Raw genomic sequence first — 21,794 nt, 5'->3', positions numbered from 1 at the left:
AAGGAACGAGTTTTAGGTTTACCTGACTCAATTTACCAAATCTTATACATCAGGCACAGTCTGTAATCACTGATGCCACTTTTAAAATTTGTTCCTAGCAAAAGCACTTTGTGTCTCATCCCTACATGTTAATTCTGATGCTCCAAACCCTTCTCTAGAACCCCTGTGTATCGTTCCATTGGACACAGTTTAAATGTCATAATTTCAACTAGATAAATCAGGAGAGATTTGTGTGCGAGTACAGGAAGAGAAACACCACGCAAAGCACAAATTAAGTATACTTCTGTGCACTGCCCAACACAAAAACTCTACAGTTCAAATGAAGACTGCAGGAAATAAACAAGAAGGAATGCTGAATGGATGTAGGAAGTGAAGCAACACGAGATCTGTCCCACTCAAGAGAATCTCTAACTATGCAGCAGTTGATATTTCCCACCATACCTTACTGGCTCATGTAACACACACCACACTGCATTTCCACTTTTTCATAAGGGTAAATTACCTGGTGCCTTCTTTACATTCAGGCATAGCTCTGGCTCAACACATCACAGCAGTTCAGAATTCAGCTGAAGCAGTTACTACGAGCATGGTTTCAGGATCTGCTTGTTCTTATTTGTCATTACTATTGCTATAATCAGACCCAGTATAATAAGATTTGAACATATCTTGGCATTATCTGCACAATTATTTTCCTAATTAGAACTATGTATCAGATGAAGTTTGGAACAGACTGTGCAATGAACCTGGACAGAGCACAGACCAAGAAACAGCTGGAAACTATTCATAATACTCTTACTATCCTCTTTTCACTAGATATTAGCAATAATCCTACACTGTCAGATTTATTAATCAAGTGCCAGAAAAATCAGGAGAGCAGGCAAAATCATATGAGAGCATTAAAAACGAAATTCAGAGGTTTTGCCTTCCTTTGGGCTTTGGCATTACTTTAACAGAGCTAATTCTCTCTGCAGTAGACGAGGCTGGAAACTTTATTTTAAATACAGGTTCAATTCCTCCATACTAGGTCTGCACTAAGGGCTTTGGAAAAAAGGTCACGTACTGTCACAGCAATCCTTAGGTAGCAATACAGTCAAATAGGATGCAACGCTGGGTTGTTAGTGAATTATGCAGTACCAGTGTGCCTGAAGACAGCCCTCACAAAGCAGACTGTTGCTCTTCTCTATGAAGAGAGTTACTTCATTCACCAACTAACTTCAAACATAAAATATACTAAAAACTTACTTGCTAGAGCAATAGCCCTCTTCACATAACTTAAGTTACAGCTTTCTCCCAAATAATCTCGGTGTGGTTCTTTTTACTTTTCTTAAAAAATTAAAACATTTAACCAAAACTTCTGCTTAGATTGACAGAAGAGAAACTTTGTGTTGGCTGTCAAGCTGTAAAGGACACAGAGCAATGGGGAAGGCAAAGAATTTCAGCGCCGACTGGGCTGAACACCACTCCTCTTCTACTGGAAAGTGAAAGAATCAAGGCACTGAAAACATCATGTGGTACTTTACTGCCAGGCCTTCTTCTTTCTTAGCCCTGGTTACAGAACCACAACTAACATTTTCTTTTGCATCAGCATTTATGAGAATTCTTCATCTTCTGCCTTCCTCTGAGTGAACTCCATCTAATTGAACTCCAAAGCTAACTGGTCACTTTTCTTATTCTATCCACAATTCTCTTCCCTTAACAAGGAGCACACTCACAAGGTCCAGTCTGAAATACTGTCTACAACAGTAGTAATGTACAGATTTGTCCTCAAATGTTAGTTATGAAAACAAAAGCTCGACTTAAAAAAAGATAACAGGCTTATGTTACTACCATCTTGCTGTCTTTAAATATATAACCACTTATTGTAGTCACTTACTCTTTTTAAGGTGCAGTTTGCTATAGACAGTACTGCAGTGATACAAGGGACACAATATGTTGCCTGCTGAGGAGAACCACACAGCACAGCTCTTCCAGTAAAGACCCCTGTATTTAGATAAGGCCTTGAGATTAGTTCCAAAAGCCACTGGCATGTTACACTGTGATCCACTTTCACAGCAGGGTAAGCAGAAACAAAAGGGTTACCAACCACCATGCTCTAAACAAGTGTCATCAACATGAACTTGAAATGGACTGCATGTTCCACCCTCCGGCAAGCCTGTGTCACCTCTGCCCGTGTTCATTTCACTGCTGCTAACTCTCACTTGCAGATTTACCTAATCTTGTGACCAGCTGAACATGACAATTCTGGATTATATTTTAGGAGGTATAGATCAGAGAACTTATTTCTACCTACCGGCAGCTGTTAAAAATTAATACTCCCTACATATCAGATATACTTTGACATCAGTGCATTATTCAAACTACTATAAATTCTCTGTCCTTTCCTACTTTGTCCTTTGAGGATTTTTCTAAGGCCAGCAACAAGCAACCGCCTACCAGGGAAACCACAGCTGCAAACAAACAATTTGCTATCCTGGAATAGACTGCCATTAACCAGAGGCACTCTGCATTGACTGCTTTCTGTGCTCTGCCTCTTCTGCTCCTTTTCTTCTAAAAAAAATTACTGGCTTGGACAACACATATTGAGCTAAGACCGAGAAAATGCAACTTTGGACAACTCTCCACTTCTCAACAGCCCATGCCAGTATCTTGAGCAGACAATAAGAGTAAGGCAAATGTAACAAGTGCCATGATGCAGCCAGAGAAATATGCACCAACAGTCCTGCTAAAGACACCTGGGCCCCATGCTCACCCAGCAGCTATCCATCTCACGATTAACGCCATGGCTCTCAGTAGCCACATTAGCTGGTAAAATGTTCAGAGAATTTTACCAACATCTATTTTCAAATCACATGGTAACAGACCTTTTATACCTTTCTGCTGGGAAAAATCTCCCCGGTGACACAACCCCATTGGAAGTTGAAATTTCCATGCAAGACTCCAACTAAAGCCATTAACTTAATCTGTTTCTCCATTTGGGAGGAGCCAGGGACAGGAGAGCCTAGAGCAGATTCTCCTTGGGGCACTGTTGCCAGGGCACAGGCTGGTCTGCAGCAGGACAGATTGCTCAGTGATCCCTGAACAGGTCACTGCCCTGTCCTGCGAGCTCCAGCACTCCCTTCCACATCCATCCAAGGGAGCAAGGCATTTCAATCCCCTGGGAAAAGCAAGCACTGGCATCTATCCCATCAGCATGCTGCTTCACGCCTGGGTACCAAGTGCTCTGTACTTTGCACTTCCATCTGATCCAGCAAGCGTGCCTTAAAAGCCTGACAGGTAGAAAGCAGGCAACTGAAGTCTTTTGTTTGCACCCAAAATGAAGTAAAATATTCAGTATGTCTCATGATGCGTGGAGCTCAATATATAGGTTTGGGGCCTTCCACGTGTTTCTGGTTGCAAATAACAGAAAAATTACTTAACATTAGCTTAAAAACAATGAATCAGGCACTAAATTAAAAGTAATTCTGTTAGTCTAGACTCGGTGAATGACTGTGACTTAATTCAGGCAAAGGTACAGCTTTAAGATTAATATAACATACAGTTAAATAAGAGAAGACTACACGTCCTGTTGTTTTTTGCTTATTTCCTTTGAAATGTGTCTTAATCCTGGGGTTTTGCAAGTCTTGAGAAATACTGTAATACTTAAACAGCACGGCACAGAAATCCTGCCTGCCACTTTGCTCCCGCAGCAAAACCCTTCGAAAGGATAATGAAGACAGCATCACATTTCATAAGAGACTTCATGAATGCCTGCTGAGCTGACCTTGTTTACAAGAGCTCAGTGAAACGATTAATTGCTTGCATGTTTCACTCCACAATGCTATGGCTGAGTGTCTTCTGCCTGTGCCACCCATTATGGACATTAGCCAAAAAGAAAATTCCTACGTAATTATCCAATTATTACTAATACTAGCATTTAACGAGAAAAAGAAATTGACAGCTGGTATACATAACTACTTCATTTCTATTATGCAAGAACCACAAAAGGCATTTGTTTTCTTATTAATAGCTATAAAATAAGAAGTTGCATGATTGGTTTTGAACTAGAGAGGATGATAAAGGGCAAAGAGAACAAGCGGAGAAGGACCGGAACAAGAGTCAGGAAACAACATGGACCTGCAAGATGCTTGTTGTGAGACTGAGCCCATCAGTTTATCTGCAGTTTTTCATTTGTACGTTAATACTTTCACTCTCTGGCTTTAACTTTACTATGCACTATTTGGTAGTAGCCTACAGAATTTTTCCACTTGGTGTCACTTAACATTAGTGAGATCCCGAGAATAGAAAATTTCTGAAGCTAGCTGAAACTGGCTGCTCCAGCTGACCCTCAAGAAATCAACTGATAAATAATGCAACAGTTCAATCTGAAACAGTGCAAATGGAATCACTGGTAACTAGCTAAAAGCACATTGTAACCCCAAGTTAGAGTAGGGTGCTACTCCTCACTGCTTCACTGACATCATTCACAGAAACCCAAGCGCTCGTTTCAATGATCAGACTGCAGAATCGGGTATTGGTCCCAATGCTCCCCAGTTCCACCGCAGATAAGCTGCATGAAACTGTGCTGCTGTCTCTTAGCACCTTGGCTCCTCCATGAACAACAGGGAGTAATGCAGATACTCAGTAGAACTGTGAATTAAAATTAAAGTTGAAACACTTGTGCTCAGAATTCAAAACACGGGTATTTGCTAAGACTTGCCTCAGCACTCACTGGCAGCAACCAGTTTCCTTTGCCACCATTTCTAGAACGCAGAGCATCTCCTTTTCCTTGTTAAGGCAATGCTGTAAAACACCGAGCCATTTACATCTTTAAGATCTTAGCCTATACTGACTGAAGGAGGAGTGCAGCTATGCTGTCCATAAGAAGTTACCCAGCGTTGACCTAGACACTTGGAAGAATTACTCACAATATGTGATGAGCAAGACCAGAGGCTCAGGACTTAGTGTCTGTACAGCAGAACAGGAGTGCAGGTTAGCTCTGATGTGACAGGCCAAACCTGCTCAGACAAAAAGAATCACAACTGAAATGTCACCACATGACTGCTGGGAGATACACGAGCTGGAAGAAATTGGTTTTGTTGTCCCAGGTTTGTTTCCTATAGTTTCCAGACTTTAAATAATGCTTAGAAGTTCCACCTCAGAACTTTCTGTATTTGTTTTTTCTCCCTATTTTTCCTACACAGGAAACCTTAATAAGCACCTGATTTTACTTCCTACTCCACACACGTTTCTCTGTAGAACTACTTGTCTAAAACCTCTTCCCTCAGAATGATCACAGAGTTCAAAGAATCTTTTTGTAAAGATGTAATATCCCATTTCAATGCCTGCTTTACTTTTATGAAGTCCTGAATACTGGCCAGAAGTTTTTAGACTGACTTTCTTTGTTCCTTTAGCAACAAGGAAACAAGCAGGAAGTGCCCACAGCATCACAATATAAGAGAATGAGTTCGAACACCCCAAAAAAGGACTGAAATACAAGCAGAATATTCATTACGGATTAAAACAGCCAACTATTTCATACAAGCACAGGAAAAAGACACCATATCAAATACCAGCATTGAAAAGAAACCTTCCTTACCCACGAATTCACTATGCATTCACTCTGCATTAACTCTAGAGCAAAAGGATATCAGAAACTCAAAATCAGAAGATGAAGATCCCCTATGACATCCAGCTACAGTGTGAGCATCACCAGCTATTTCTTGGATCCTGCTAATATCCATTACCACTTACCTAGAGATCATTTCATAATTCAGATAAAAACAAGTGCAATCATTTTGTACTACAATATGTAGCATTTTTTGCCAGGGCAACATCAGAGTCAGAGCCATCGACACAATCTTTGTGACAGATCTGTTGAGGCACATTCACCTTGTAATGTAGGTTAAAAACTTGAAAGTGCTCCAATTTATTTTGATAGAAACCAGTATCATTCCAGAACTCTGAGGCCAAATAAAGACTAGCACTAAAAAGGAAAATGAAGGTACAGATCTGATGAGCTTTAAGAATCAGATTTCTCATTAGCTGTTGTTTCCTTTCAGAAATATTAGAAACAACACATGCAAACGGTGGCCAAGATGACAAATCACTAGAGTTCACATGCAATTCACTGCATGTGTATGTCTGCATATTTATGCATAGAAATCTAATCTCCACATTTTCTATATTTCTATTTTTTTCTATCTTTTCCTTTTTCTATCTTTTTATCAGGACACAACAAGCATCCCACTGGTTTCCTTCATGTTGCACATAGGCGTTTCTCTGTAGACCAGCAGGAGAGCAAGCTCTGCTCTGTGTAAAGGTGACTAGCAGCACAAAGTAGCACTGGTGAAGTCCTCAGATGAGCTACAAATCCCTGCTGATAGGCAGGCTCACTGCTCTGCTGCCATGTACACCATCCACCACCCCCAGCTGCTTCAAAGTGAGCAAAGGAAGACTGCACCCTCACAAGGCAACACAGATCTTGCTTCAGAAGTCCTGCAATAGAGTAAACCCTATGCAAGGAGACAAACAATGTTACATCACTGAAGTACTTTCAATTCATACTTCGAAAAAAACCAAACAAGCAGGCATTTTTGGCAAACACAGCACCTCTAATTCATGTGAAAGAAACCCACATTCAGGGACATGCTTTTACTTGTAACTACCAATGTGTTGCCAAAAATCTATTTTTAACTGTGTGCACAGTTATTCCTCTTAATAAGCTGGGGTATCCAAACCTTCTTTACAAATATTAGTTTAAACTGAACTTTTTACTCATTAGTATTTCTGCAGCCATTGTATTGGAGCAGTAAAGATATCTGAGAGCAATCTTTCTCAGCATAAAGAATCCACATGAAGGGCCTCCACCTCTTCTGCATCCTCCTGTATCAGTAGTAAGAGAATATCTTCACTCTGAAAATATCACTGCTGCGCATGGATCCAATGATACCAACTACACAGAACACATCCATGCATGCATAAAACCCTCCAAGTGCATGAAAAGGCTCCAGCAGAAGTAACACATCTAATTGGCACTTGCTTTGAAAGGTATCTTAGCTCGATCAGGATCATTTTTTAACTGTAATCACAATAAATATTTAGATTTAAATATTTAAGTGTGCCACTAGAAATAAAGAGGAAAAAAGTTAAGTAGCTCACTCAAAATAACAGTAATCCTGGAAAAAATCTTTAATACTTCTCATTCTGTGAACTGAAAGACAGCTTCTGAGGCCCACTTCTGGAAACTCAGTCTTGCTTTCATGCATGAATATGACCTGGGAGATTCTCTATAAATACAAGAGGTAAGCAGCAGCATCTCCTCTGTATCGAGCTTTTGAACAGAGATTGATGTACACCTTCAGTTCTTAACTCTAGTGGGCACAAGAGGCCTGCAGCACCTCCCTGCTGATCTTAATTATAACAAAGAAAACAAATTACACCCCTCTCAGCAAAGCAATCAGACATTCCTGGCAGCTTCAGAGAGATTAGGTACAGGCACTCTTCCCTGAACCAAATAACACAAGCTGTTGAAATGTGGTCCCTTCCCCCAGTAAAAGAACACATCAACAGACTTGTGTTTATGATGAGACTAAGTTACAGCATGTATTTGAAAGAAGAGCTGTGAGAATTAAGCACTGCCCCAAACCAGTAACTTTAAGCATTAATGAAAACATGCAAGATTTCACAAGAACTTTTCTTTTGTCCTCAGGAGTGACTGAACAGCTTAACCTCCAAATCAAAGTGATATACAAAAGATGAAGTAAACATGAGGATTCAGACCTAAAAAGACAGTATTCAGTACATCCTAATTAACTGTTTGTATTAGAAGCTTGCATTTAACCTCATTTGTTAAATTAGTACCAGCTACATTTAAATCAAAATACATCAATAACATAACACTTCAGTGATCAGAAATGAAAGCAGACACTTTGAAAGAATTCTAATTCCACTGACCTACTGCAAATTCAGAAATGAAAGCAGAGGAAAATTCTACAAGGTCATATAAGACAGCGACCTTTATAACCTAACAAAAGAAACAGGACTGCAGGAAAACATTATTTTAACATTATTCCATATAAAGAATGACATAAGCACAGTTAAAAACGTAACTGTTCATGGCACTCCAAACTAAGGAGCAGCTGCAATACAGCAGCCTAAGGAGAGAAGACATGCAAGGAGTTCGCTTCTGTTCCCAGCTCAGTGACCCTTCAATGAAGGAAGGCCTCTTCCTTCAACCAGACTTGGTCCACAGCAAGGGAAGCACACGTTGCTGTGCCTGTGCCCGACAGGAGGGCAGCAGGCCCTGCTGTAAGCTGTCAGTGTAAGGGCAGAACAAAGGCAAGCCACCAAATAGATGCTGGGCTTGCTGTTGGAAGCGTGCACCTTCCTCCCTAAGCTATCATTAACAGCTTATTGGTTTGATTCATAGAAGTCACTAAGAAACCTTGTCTTCTGATTGACCTAATCCATTCCTTGCCCTTTATGTTGAGTACAGCTGCTACAACAAACTAATTAATCCTTCCTTTATTTAGCTGGAACTGCTAAAACCATGAAAAATAAGTTTTACTTCATTTGTTCTTCCCCATCTTCAGCAACATCCAGTGAATTTAATTTGCAGTACTTTGCAACCTCCGAGTTTGCATAAGTGAAACTTCACAGCTTAACCTATCAACTCTGAGCAATATCCACCCACAGTTAAGAAATTAATGCTTCAAACATTCAGAAAGTCAGTCTGGTTTGAGACAATTTAAAGCAAATTAAACAGTTTAGGTTAATTTCATCTTCAAATAAAGAAGAAAAAAAAATTAAGCTTGTTTTGACTGGACCCACAGTGAACTGCAAAAACCCTGCCATTTTCCTTTTCAGCTGACTGGTAAAGGCACTGAAATACCACAGGCAAATGACTTTCACTAATTAATGTCACAGCTGTACTTTCTACATTACACACACCTCGTGAGACAACACATTTAATGCTTTTTCACTATTCTGCATTTTTGTGAAGAAAAAAAAGCTTGACAAATGATTTTAGCTAATCCTCTACCCCTTCCTTCACTATGCAGCACTGTCAGCTTCCCAAGAACATCACATCAGGGCATATTTCAGCCATATGATTACAGCACAGAGCTGCCACACTGAAGAGACATCAAATAAACATTAAGTGACCTGCATTAGAGATGCATTTTCACAGAAAAGCATCGAAAATAAGCATGGCAAGATGTATTAATCCTTATAATCTATGCTTTCTCTAACATAAGCACATCACGATCAGTGTGTCCTTCACACAATCAGCCTCAAATCTCCTAGCTGCATTTTTGTGTCTACATGCTTCTCCAGATAGCTGGAATGCTGACACTCACCTTGGCCTACCGCTTGCTTTGATCCAAGCGTGATGCAGCGACACTGCAGCCAGCGCTCATCAAAAAGGGCTGGTAGTTAAATCGTTCCTGTCGTAAGTTATTACATCCTCTGAATACAAAGAGCCCTGAAAAGATACACCTCTATGTTTGGAATCTGCTTTAAGAACTGCATTTGTCTCCAGAGAACCGCAAGATAACTCCTCATAGCATACCTGACAACTTGTTTTAGATGTACTTCGGACAGCCTAATGATCCCTTTCTTGCTAAACCATCTCTGTTAGAGTTGATCAAAGCTTGTTTCTCCTCTTGGAATTTCACTGCCACTACAGCTTGCTCTTGGGTCTGATGTTCTCCTTTACCACACCAGTTTTTCCTGCTATCTCTAGGACCAACCTCAACGATTATTTTTTCATATCACAGCACACCTTTGGTTAGCAAGCCACGCTCCCTCTTGAGAAACAAGCGTATCTGCTTAAATTCTGTACTTCTTCTGCTGGTCTGATGTTACTCACCACTTGTGTAGTCTACTGGCTCCCACTTCAAAGTCACAGACTGGCCTCCGTGTTCTCTCCCTAACCCATATTTTCCCCTCTGAACTTTCATTCAGCTGCCTTAGTGCTCTTCTCAATAGCATGCTGCTGGGCATGTCACAGATGTCTCCAATATGTCTTTAAAAACTTAAAACCCTTCTCTGTAAAAACGTGCTCTGCCACTTCTACCATTATGCCAAGGGTCACATGCAGTTTTTCCAAACATTTAGATTGAGCTGAAGAATTTCACATAAGCATTTCTGAAACAGAGATAAATCTCAGAACAGACTAAAATCTTAGCTCGTTTTCAATATCCAATTTATATTTAGGTAAAGTTCTAAGATTTTGCTAAAGAAAATCACTCAGGTTAAATATGGACACCTGAGGACTAAAGTAATACTGTGTTAGCCTTACTTCAGCCCACCATGGCCATTCTCTGCAAACCAAGGGAAAACATTTTATTGAAAGCCAGTTGGTACAGGACAGAGTTTTGCAATGTACCTGATAGTGCAACAGATACACAATGACAGCTGCAATATTCACTAGAAGAATTTCTTCCTCCCTCCTCCCAGTCTTTAGGTAGGATAAAGCTGGATTTTTCTATGCACAAACTGGAGTCTCCCAAGTCACACTGCTTGTTTAGTTACTACTTGTATAGTTAACACAAATTCCTCTCAATTGATGCAGAGACTAAAAGCTAAATCTAGATTAGCAATAGTTTACTAATTTAAAACAACTTCCAAGACAATAATTTATAATTTAATGCCTTCTTACTAAGGCAAGAAAAAAAAATTCTTTGTGTTGTTATGCATTACTTGGTCCAAATAAGAAAATCATGTGCTATGCTATTACATTTTAAAGTGCTGCCCCAATTTCAAATCTGATTTTTGTAGAGATTTACATGCAAGAGCACTTTTTAAGGATAACTGATATGTCAGAGTTCAAAAAATTCTCTGAGGAAAATTACTTCCAGCCTGTCAATGCAAGTTGCTATGGCAACAGCCACACTGACTGCCAATGCTCTGCCCTCCATGATGAATAAAGTGGAAGAAAAACCAGAAGATATTACAATGAAAGCCCCTGTACTTTGAGTCTTCCTGCAAAAGGAAACCAAAGGACTGCCTAGCCCATTAAGGCCTTAAGTCCAGGTGTCACTTAAGTCCTCATGTATGATGTTCTAGAAATGCACTGACTCAGCTTCACAACTTGAATATTCTCTGCATTATAGACAGGAAAGGGACTGAGACTGGGCTTTTAGTGCCCGAGGATAAGGAGTGTTGCCCATGTGGGGCTACAGCTGAGAACAGGACTAGAAGAGACTGCAGGGAAAAGGTCACCGCGAAGAAAAGATGGAGTCTACCATTAAGAGTAAAAATAGATGCACTTCAAATGAAGCACAAGTGGTTGAATGTGTCTAGGGAGCAAACAGCTCCATCTAGAGTTTAAAAAGCAAGGGCTATGAAATTTTACATGTAGAAAGTTCAGGACCGATTAAAAATACCTTTTAAGATGGTCAGCACGATATCTCAGTTAACACCAAAGTAGCTGCTAAATGTTTCTTTTAATTTAGAAGTCACTTATCCTTAGAAACTAAAAGATATTTTCATTAAAAACAGACTGAAAACAGATCAATGAACAGAAATAGCAAAGCAATCAAGAACTGCACACTCATACCTTACTCTTTATTTCAATTAAATTAAAAATGTGAAATCCTACCCTTGGGCAATTCAGAGTAAATTCCACTAGTTTCCAGTGCGATCTCACCATAGAGCACAGCAAAGAAATTAGCCTGCCCACACTGAATTCAGCAAAAACATTTATATCCCCACTCAACACCAAGTGAATAGACCAATATGGAATGGAACTTGTTGCATGTGTAACACTCCTCATGCCCCAACCCTCCGCATTCGTGCCATCTTCCACTTATTTTTGCAAAGTCAGAACATCCCTGCTGAGCTGTTACATGTTGCAGGGCAAACTCTGGTTTGCACATCATTTTCACAATTTATCATAATCATTCTGTCTGCCGTGAAACAATTACTTTTATGATTCAGGACAAAATCCAGGCTGCAGCACATTGCCTAAGAAACAACAGCAGGCTCAGATAAAGGTCGGTTAGCTTCTCTGGCAGGATGAAAGAAATCAAGTCTTGCATTAGCAAACCCTACTCTGCATGCAGAAGGAAGGCTGCCATCACCAGGCACCTGCAGCAGCAGATACACAGATTCTGGCTGCCTTCCCACACCTAGTTTCGCAGTTCTAACACACAACATTGCATTTGGCTCCTTACCTTTAAAAAAGGCAGGATTTTTTTCTTACAATTAATAAAGATCAGCCACATTTGTATTCAGCTGACAATAAACCCACCAACCAAAGGACCAAGTCAGCCCCTGCAGTCAAGTTCACCTTTTAAAGAATGTGTTTTTGGTAGGCTTCCCCAGCACAGAACCAACGTACCAGTGTCACTGCTGCCAGGGGAATCTTGCCTTCCCTGTGCTGTCAGCCCCTTTCTTGCACATTATTTGGTCCATAAAACCACACGTGTAACCTCCTTCATGAAACACGTTTTACAAAACGTCGGACACGTTTTTATAGAGAAAACTGACCACATATAAAGGAGTACCAAAACAGCAAAGTTGAACTTTCAACCTCCAGCAGCAGGTTCCCAATACCTGCAGGTGTTGTGCACTTCCTACCACTTACCCATACAAATAATCTTCAAAACACATCTTCCCTGACATGCTCTTTTTCCTATCCACTTCATGCTTGTTCTGCTTCACACCCTCCATCTCAGGCTTTTAAATAGATCCCCAGGACTGCCCTCAGTTCCTCCCAGACCATATTTTACTTCACGGCCTGCATAAAAACCATGCAGAGACTGGTTTGAGCCTGTGCTGAATGTTTCCTAACTGCGCCTCAGAATTCAAGGAGCAGCACCAAACAGAATAAGAAGGGTCAGAAAATCAGGAACAAAGGACAGCTGCTGGAGAACAGTTGGGCCTGAGGTCTGCTGCATTTCTGCCCCAGAACAAAAGCATGCCCTGGTCTCCAAGTGCCTCATTGTGTTTCTCCCCATATATTTATGCTTTCCCTTTATTTTCCTCTCGAGCTCTTATCCTTCTTCTCTCCTCCCTCCTTGCTATTTCTACCTTCTTGCACTAAGATCATCCCTAATCTCTCTATAATCTATGCCCTTGTTTCTTTTTATAGTACCATGAAAAAATAAACAGTTTATGACAGACCAAAGCACTCCTCTTTCTTCCCCCTACAAGCAATACTAACATGTAAGCATCGGTGAACGACAGTCAAATCATTTTACTACTGTTAACATGTGAGCTGTGGAAGTGCTGCACCTCTGAAAAATAAATCAGGCAGCTTTGTACCTAAAAGTTTAATGTGGAAACGTGTACAAGTGTGAAAATACCTGTCCCAGAGACACACTGAACAAAGCAGACTACCAAGATATTTATAAGATAACACATGTTCCAATACGTAAATTAGGAAACTGTCTTGAAATACCCCACAGCATTGATTGAGGTACTGGATTCCCTCAAAGTGTTCTTTTAACATGAAGGTCTCCCAGTTTGTAAGAATTACACACACACACAGAGTCTCTTAAGTTCTGAAGAGCCAAAAAACAACACTAAAGAGACCTTGCATAGGAAGTTAGTGCCAGATTTTCCCCCTGGTTATTGATCTCAGTGCTAACAGAAACATTTTTAGGATTAATTTATATCAATTATCCAGAGCAATAGCTAACCTCATTTTATTCTCATTTAATATTCCATTTTAAATAACCCTTGCATCTAGAGAGCTAAGTATTACCAATTCCTTGAAAGCATGCTATGCACTTTGAAAAACATTCTTCAAGAACTCAAAACATCAATCTTATTTTGATTTTCTATTGCCATGTAGTGCAAGAGAAAGGAAAGCCTCACAGAACAGCCATTCACATGCACGTGCAGAGGAAGGAGTTGCAAGTCAACTAATTTATTACCAAAAATGAAATCACCATCCTTCCTTTTCTACTTATCAGAGCCCACACAGGGAGCAAGCAAAATTTCTCCTACAGCATTTTACTCTAGGAAATTTAGTAGTCTGCATTTCAACGTGTACTTTGAAATTGCACTTTTATCTCAGTATTGAAACATTCACTCCCATGTCAAAGCAAAATACAGATTTCCAACTTAAAGTGAAGAAACAACATCTGAAAGTAACTTTTTATTTGCTCTGAATATCACAAACAATGTACATCAAAAGCTTCAACATCACTGTCACAGCTCACTGTCCCAGTCAAGCTGGCTGACCCTATTTGAAGTGGTTTAACAAAGAAAAATGAAAGCTTCCCTTCCCTTTAGAATAGCCATTATGTTGCCTCATCTTTGAGAACAAGCCTGGTCTCGTTAGTCTAATTTTGCAGCTCTGCACGAAGATCTCATGTTACATATACAAACCTTGTGGTGTAGGAGCAAGCAGGGTTTCCTTTAAAAGCACAAATAACAATGGAGAGAATGGGAGAACGCTGCAGCAAGCCTAGTTTCGTGCAAATAAAGCCACATGTCAGCAGTAACGCCGTGCTCTGCATGGAACTGCTGAATAGAGCGAGGCAGCCCACTTCACAAGTATTCTTCAACAAGACCTCCTCTGAACACAAACCAAATCACGGTACTTCAAGCTGCTCCTCAGAGTTACAGATTTACTACAGATGGCAACTATACACTAACTTTTCAAATCCCTAAAGATTAAATGCAACATACTAACTGCTGTAACCCACACAATAAGAATTCACTTAAGAAACAACTAACGTATCTCTGGCTTTGTTTTGCAGTCCAAGAAAAGCCAATATCAAGCTCAAGAGCCAAGAAAATAATTGCTACAGCTATTTCAGTCGCATTAGATAACCATATACAAGTTTCTTTACCAAAAGGAGCGACACCATTTTCCTTCTACAAAGCCAACAGCTTCATTTTATTTTGAGCTTTGAAGCAAGTCGTGTACTGGAAAGCACTGACAGAATTTGCACTGATATCTACCTGCCTGCAATAAAGCCTGCAAAGTCAAGTTGTACTCACCAGCACTTATCCTTTTGTCAGTGGTTTGAAAAAAAGCTCCAAACAATCTCTCTACACATGCAGAAGAAAAACGTGGTTGGGAACAATGGAATTGGCTTTTGCTTTTACAGGTAGCACCCCAAAGGGATGCCTTTCAGCTTTTGGAAACCGGCAATTTAATAAAAAACATCCTCTTTTCTTTTAAAAGAAGAGGCACCAACATATTTCAAAACACACTTCCAGAGAGCAGACAATGCAAACCTTTGCTCCAACGTGTATTTATGCTGGTTTTGTTTGTTTTTACAGAAAAACCCATACTTAGAAGTCAGTTTTCTTCAAATTCACTGAAGTAAAAACTGAACAAGTATTTCAAGAAGCTCTTCAGTGTTTCTTCAGAGGAACTTTGAGGTTAAACAGACCTGTTCTGTTTATGAACACCTGGTTTTCCCTGGGTTTCAAAAGAGCAATTTTGGAGCAATGCAATGACAAGCTGCACGACCCTAGGAATCAAAGCTGACTGATGCCACAAACTATTGTTAAAGCAAAAAGGCTTTTTTTGCAGCTTCAAGAACGTGTGCCCTGAACTCCTCAAATAAAGCCAACACTTGGAAAGCACTGCTAAGTTACTGATATAAACAGTTACTTGTTACTTTGGATTAAGAATATTTCTGTAAATCACACTAATAAGACCAAACAAAACAAAGATACTTACATTGCATTTACTTTATCTTCTGGGCCCTGAACTTGGCCTGTCACTGTTCCTTGGCTGGTGTTTTTAACCCAGCCAACCACTCCTAATTTCCTAGCTTCCTCTTCTGTGTACTGGTATGAAAAGTAATGAAAAAGGACAGTCAGTGTCAGCACATACACCACACACACACCAATTAAAACTGCATTTAAGTTCAACATTAGAAACAAAACAAAGAACACCTACTATGCTCACACTCAGACATTAAGCCAGTCCTGTCAGCCCTACAACTGCAGCAGAAGCAGCAAGAATGACATTTCATATGTTGTGATAAATGCACGACTGAATTCTTACATTCATTTATACACTTCCTAATACTTTTCTCAAAAAACACATGCTGCATATGATTCCCCACCCTGCTCATAATGCTCATCCTGCTGCTTGCTTTATCATTTGCACATTCATATAGATCTTCTGATAGTGCAAGCTTTTTCATTCATAGAACTGAGACTTGTTCTTTGTTTACAGACTCTTTAACAGCTTTAAACACGACTCTACCAAACCCAGAGCACCTCTCTACTTACCACCCCTTCTAGGTTACCTATCCCTTTCTATAGCTCCTAGCACCGCTCACTTGTCTCCTCAGCAATCAGTCTCTAGGCTCTTTAAACATGTTGCACATGCAAACTTAGAGGTTGTCTCTAGTTTCAGTCTAAATCCTTTCCACCTGACTTTCACCCCTTAAGTTCTATCCTTATCTAAAAACAGCAACAAAATTCAGCAATTTCCAAATACCTTGTTTTTTTAAAAAAAAGTTCTTATTTTCTTTCATGTACTTATGAAACACATCTGTGTGATCTTCATATACTTGAACCCTGAAATGGCAGAGAACAGAATGGCTGCTCTACAGAAACCCATTAGTTTCATTCCCTGTGGGGCTGTGAAAGAACAGCTAACACTAGCACTTCTTCATTAGGATCCAGTTTACTTTAAGATGCTTCCTCCATTTTGCTTTTTACACATTCAGTGACAAGATATGTAGCACATGTACTCTTGAGGCATTTATTCCAAATGCCAACAGCCAAACTTCAGGTCATATAACTACATTGCAAAATAGGAAAATGTGGAGGTAATTTAGTCAACAGAATGGTGCTGATACTTATGTAAAGTATTTTAAAAGTTGATTACAAGCAGCTTCTCCCTACCAAGCTGTCCAAGAGCATGGGAATGCAGCTGACAAGGTGTTTCTCAATACTGATGGTTAGCTCAGGACTGACACTGTATGCGTTCACATGACTGCAGGTCAGCTCAAAACAAGTCAGAACAAGCTTGCACCTGCTTACCACATGATGTATAGGGACACTTCCCACTTTGTAGAGCACAATTAAAGATGTATCATGCTGTAATCCTTTATCATTTACAATTCTGAGCTATTTCACAATATAGAAGCAATGCTGAAAAAGCTTTTAGGTCTAATATTAAATACAGCTCACTGTGCTCCAACAAAACTTTGGAAAAATGCATCTCTTGTTTCTTGAGTTGCTACTCAAGCATGCAGCTCAGATGAGGAAAACTTTGGCTGGGACACCAGTCAGGGAAACTGTATCGCTCGGCTACAAGGGAACATAAATATCCTTAAATAGTGGCACTGTAAATGCAATTAATAATTTCAACTGGAACGCATGGCTTCAGAAACCAGCATTCAGCACTTCTAAATTAACCTTTCTAAAGATCTGTACACCTGTCTATATTGCATGTCTGCTGTCTATCTGCATGTCTATCTTGTGGCTGTTACAACACAAAGCAGGCAGTCTTTAGAAACCATGCAAACAACGCATCAATAAGCTTCTAAAAATATCTTTAATAATACATTTATTAAAAAAAAAAAAGTCCTCTTTTAAACACAGTACTTAACTTAGCCCTCAAGCCACCAAGTGGACGTGTTTACAGCCAGATGAGCTGCCCTATTTTTAGCACTGGAAACGCTACACCGCAAGGTACAACTGGTAAATCAGACATTGCCTTACCATCCTGAAACAAACACCTAGAAAAGAAAGAAAAACAGCATGAAATTACTTCAAACAGCACCATTCCTAAATTAAAAGCCCAGCTGTGGAAGTTTACTACGAACTGCACAGGGGCGCATCCTGAGGGAAACTGACCCCGAGCGCAGGCTGCCCGACCATTTTCACTAACGGAGCTGGCGGCGGTTTCTCAAATGAAAACACAGAGTCTGGGAACTGCCCTGACCTCACACCCGGCAAAACTGCCGCCAGCACGCTGACAGAAAACGCGGGCCTGACCGCAGGTAACAAGGCCTTTCGGCACAGCACCTCGCGGAGCACAGCCGGCCTTCCGGCGAGGCACACAGCCACCCTCCTCCCCTCACGAGGGGCCGCGAGCCCCCCAGCCCACCCGGCTTGGAGCCGACGCCTCGGCGCCGCCCGCCCCGCGCGCATGCGCACAGTCAGGGATCGCCGCTTGTGCCGCGCGCCCTTGGCGCCGCCTCAGCACCGCCGCCCCAGCCGGCGCGCAGCCTGCCGTTACCTTGCACTCGTCCGAACACTTCGTAATCCACCGACTTGAGCGCGCCGGAGGCCTTCGTCAGCGCAGACATGGCGGCCGTGCGGACGGAGTGCCGCTGCCGTGCGGCAAGCGCTCCGCGGGCCGAAACCGAGCCGGGCCGCCGAGTCCCGTCAGCGAGCGGCGCGCGGACGGCAGCGCGAGAGGCTCAAGATTCCGGAGCGCGATCGCCTAACGGCGAGGCGCCGCGCGGGCCGTGCCCTGTGTGTGGCGTTCACGGGGCTCCGCGCCGAGCGACGGAACGGCGCGCGCCTGTCGTGTGCCAGGTGAGGCAACTCGGCGACCTCTTGCCAAGAGTGACTGCGATAGAAATCAAATCGTCGTTCTGCTGGCTCTCCCCTTCAGGCAGCCCCCCACCCAGAGTAACGCATCACAGCCCGAGTCGTTCACGCGTTCTGATGTAAAGACTGCAAGGGAATTGCAAGCAGACCAACACTGCAAAAAGCGCTTTCCAGCCGCACCAGCACTGCTGGAAGCGGGAACGCAACCGACAGTTCCATCATTCGCCTTAACGTTCTAACACGTTAAATCAGGTCTTCTGCCTCTACTGCAGTCCTACGTTCTGCTACCGTAGAATCGGCACCATTTTGGTTTTCAATGGGATGATGTTACAGAAAGCCATCAAGGCGGAGCGGGCTGCGGTAGGGACTGAAAATCTGTGGTCATTTGCTGCCATCTATCGGCAATAATGAGCAAGAACGGGTCAAAACCAAAACGGCGTCCTGTCGAAAATACAAAGCGTTGCAACTCAGACCTTGAAACTGGGGTTAATGATGGTACTGAGGGCTAGATCTGCAGGTGCAAAATGCAACGGCAGCCTTTGTTTTATCACGGGGTTGAAAAAAAAGCAATCCTGCCTCTCAAGTAAGTTTTCTTGTTGTCTTGTGTGCTCTTATCTATTTTAGCACAACTTCAAGCTGGAAATGCATCTTTGTGAGCATCTCTGAACCAGGAAGTTCTCATCTGCTGCCCTCCTCCTCCCATCTTCCTTGCCACAAGAAGCCAGTTCAATATTTTTTCTCCAATTTTCCATTCATTCACTAGATGACATCATGCTTCTCGTCATCTCGTAACGACACAAAAGAGAAAGACATCACATGCAGCCCCAAGAACACCAAAAGACAGTACCACGAAACCCCAAGTATTTTAGGGTCTAAGTTGTCAATATCAGTAATCAAACAATATTCAAATACATTACTTAGCAAAAGAGCTTTAATGTATATTATCTAGAAATTTAGATTGTGTGAAGTCAATGAAGTTCTGCCTCTCCCCCCCCATTCTGTCAGCTGCTTACTCCAGAGTAGCTATGTGGGCTTAAGAACCAACTATTTGCACTTCCTAAGGCTGCAGCCATTTACAATAAATGCTAAACACTGTCTTACAGTACAGCATGAGGTTACCTTTGGTTATACTGCAGAATGTGTTCATCATTATGAGCACAACGAAACTCCTGTACCGTTTGGATGAACTTGAGGACGAACAGAAAACACAGTACCACGACATCTGTACATCAGTCTGGCAATGAAATACAGAATCTGTCTCATTGCTTCCAGCTAAATATGCTGTATTTAATATTCAGTACTCAGTAAATAAAGGTGACCTTTTCGTATTAAAGCAAAGCAGCAACAACTGTAATTAATACCTGGAAGACAAATTCCTGTCGTGATCACTATGTCACCAATATACACAGGTCACTGTTAGGCTCACAGCAGTTTCTTTCATAAGATTCATCTTTTATTTGTCCCTATTCCCTTCACTGTAAACTTTCTTTTTTTGATCATCACATAACCTTATTAATTCGAATTCATATTAGTTTGCTTTTATTTTTGTCTCTTTCAGAATACATTATTTTCATTTGTATTCTCACTTCTGATATTCAGATTGAATTCCACTCCCAGCACGGTAGCACCTGAGAACAATTATTACTCCAACTTAAGTTTGCTTATGAAGGATTTTTTTGTTCTGAAAGCCTAGAAGGTTGCTTTACTCATTAAACTTGTTGCATTTGGGGAAAAAAAAATGAAACGCTGTTCTAGAAAAGGCTATCTTCATCATCAAGTCATTTTTTTCTACTCTAAACATCAAGCCTCTGGAAATTCCTCCTAGTGCTTGATTCAATCACAGTAAGCTTCTTTCACTGGCCAGTTTTTAGTCACCGCATGGAAGAAAGGATAGAGAAGAGAATCATTGTTAGAAAACACCAGAATATGTAATGATGCTATTAGAACAATGCATCAAGAAACAGAACAAGTAGGGCAGAGCAAGGAACTGAAACAGATACCAGTAGTTACAGGTGCACTCCCACAGCACTTGAACAGGGCAGGCAGGAACACCAAAAGCCATCAGTACCCCCATACGCCATAATCTTAAATAGCAACCACCAAAAATCAAAAGACAACAAAAATAAGATTATGATACAAAGCCAACTTATCGTTAACCAACAAGGCCAGAGACCCAGCCCTGCAGCTCAAAGCAGGTGCAAGTGCTCAGTTCTGAGCCTAAATGGAGCCTCATGACTGAGGAGCAGAGGTCCCAGATGGAGCTCACCAGAACAATTAGACCTACTGATGTCCTCTGGGCCCTGACACTGACCACCATCAGTTGCAATCTCTGTGATAAAAGGATTTTACACTTAGATAGATTTCATGTTAGTTAATAAGATTATTCTGAAAGCTGTAGCTTTGTTAGTTATGTTCTTCGTCCACTTCCTGTTCTGAATAGGTAGAAAACCATTAAAACTTTCTTAAACAATTTCTCCTGCTTTCTTTCTATGTGGCTCTCTGTGATACAACACCATCACATCCACTGGATGTTTCCTACTCCTAAACTTACTCTTTGGTGTTCATGTCGATATTCTGTAAGCTGCATAACCTCCCATGTTGCTGTCTTCATTTATCCTTCAGCCTCTAGCTGTCTTTTATTTTCCTGCACCATTTTTATGTATTATGGCTCCTTCTCAAACCTGTCTGTGATTGAAATTCTGCTCTATGTTTCATAGAGCTTTTTGCACCAACCATTAACTTTCCTGACTTCTCTTCAGAGTTCACCCCTCTCTCTGCCATTGGCTATCTGAAGTTTTTATCTATTGTTTTCTCTAGATTATTTAATCATTTATGCAATTTTATTTCACTGCTGTTTACCTGAGGCAAAGTCTAAACCTGACTCACTTACAAACGGCTCCCAGCTGATTCTGATGAGTGCTTTCCCAAAGGATATTGAAAGCTCTGTATAAAAGAAGCTCCCACTCCCTAGCTTCTGCTGGTGTTTGGAGAATGATGAGTGTTCAGGAAAAGGGCTTCAAGCTGTGTAAATTAGGGTATGTGTTCAAGTTTTAATGTGATTTATGTCAAATATATGTAGTCTGTCTTTTAAAGCATTATTCTCTTCTTTGCTTTTTTAGTAAAAAGCTAAGTTAGTTTTCTTTTCAGTAGTTTTTTGTTTCCCTCATTGCTTTACTTCCCCCCCCCCCCCCTAAATTATATTCACTCTGGAAGTTTAATTTCTTAACAAAGTTAATAGGAGTTTTGCTTTTGCAGGCTTCGTGTTGTTTGAGACCTTTTGGGAGTCTTTATTTTGTTTACAACGTGTCAGTAGAACAAAATGTGTG

The 21,794-nt window shown here is 41.0% G+C and overlaps 1 protein-coding gene across 4 annotated transcripts in view; it reads right to left on the bottom strand.

Moving 5' to 3' along the window:
• ACYP2 (acylphosphatase 2) overlaps positions 1–18,801 on the bottom strand; it is a 46,872-nt gene extending 28,071 nt beyond the window's left edge. Inside the window, exons 1-3 of one of the 4 annotated variants that reach the window (XR_007374870.1) lie at positions 18,152–18,787; positions 17,632–17,648; positions 15,629–15,738 (exon numbers count right to left, since the gene is read on the bottom strand). Coding sequence is in view for 3 of the 4 variants with exons in the window: in XM_048935231.1 (XP_048791188.1) it covers positions 15,629–15,738; positions 17,632–17,648; positions 18,152–18,221 (197 nt within the window). In the remaining variant the exon portion in view is untranslated. Of the gene's footprint in view, positions 1–15,628; positions 15,739–17,631; positions 17,649–18,151 lie in introns of all 4 variants that reach the window. The other 3 variants (XM_048935231.1, XM_048935232.1, XM_048935233.1) reach the window with 3 other exon arrangements.
• Between the last annotated feature and the right edge of the window lie 2,993 nt (positions 18,802–21,794).

The sequence above is a fragment of the Lagopus muta genome, chromosome 2 (assembly GCF_023343835.1).
Source record: "Lagopus muta isolate bLagMut1 chromosome 2, bLagMut1 primary, whole genome shotgun sequence".
NCBI lineage: Eukaryota > Metazoa > Chordata > Aves > Galliformes > Phasianidae > Lagopus > Lagopus muta.
The sequence above is the reverse complement of the archived record's forward strand: the minus strand, read 5'-3'. Positions and strand labels throughout refer to the sequence as shown.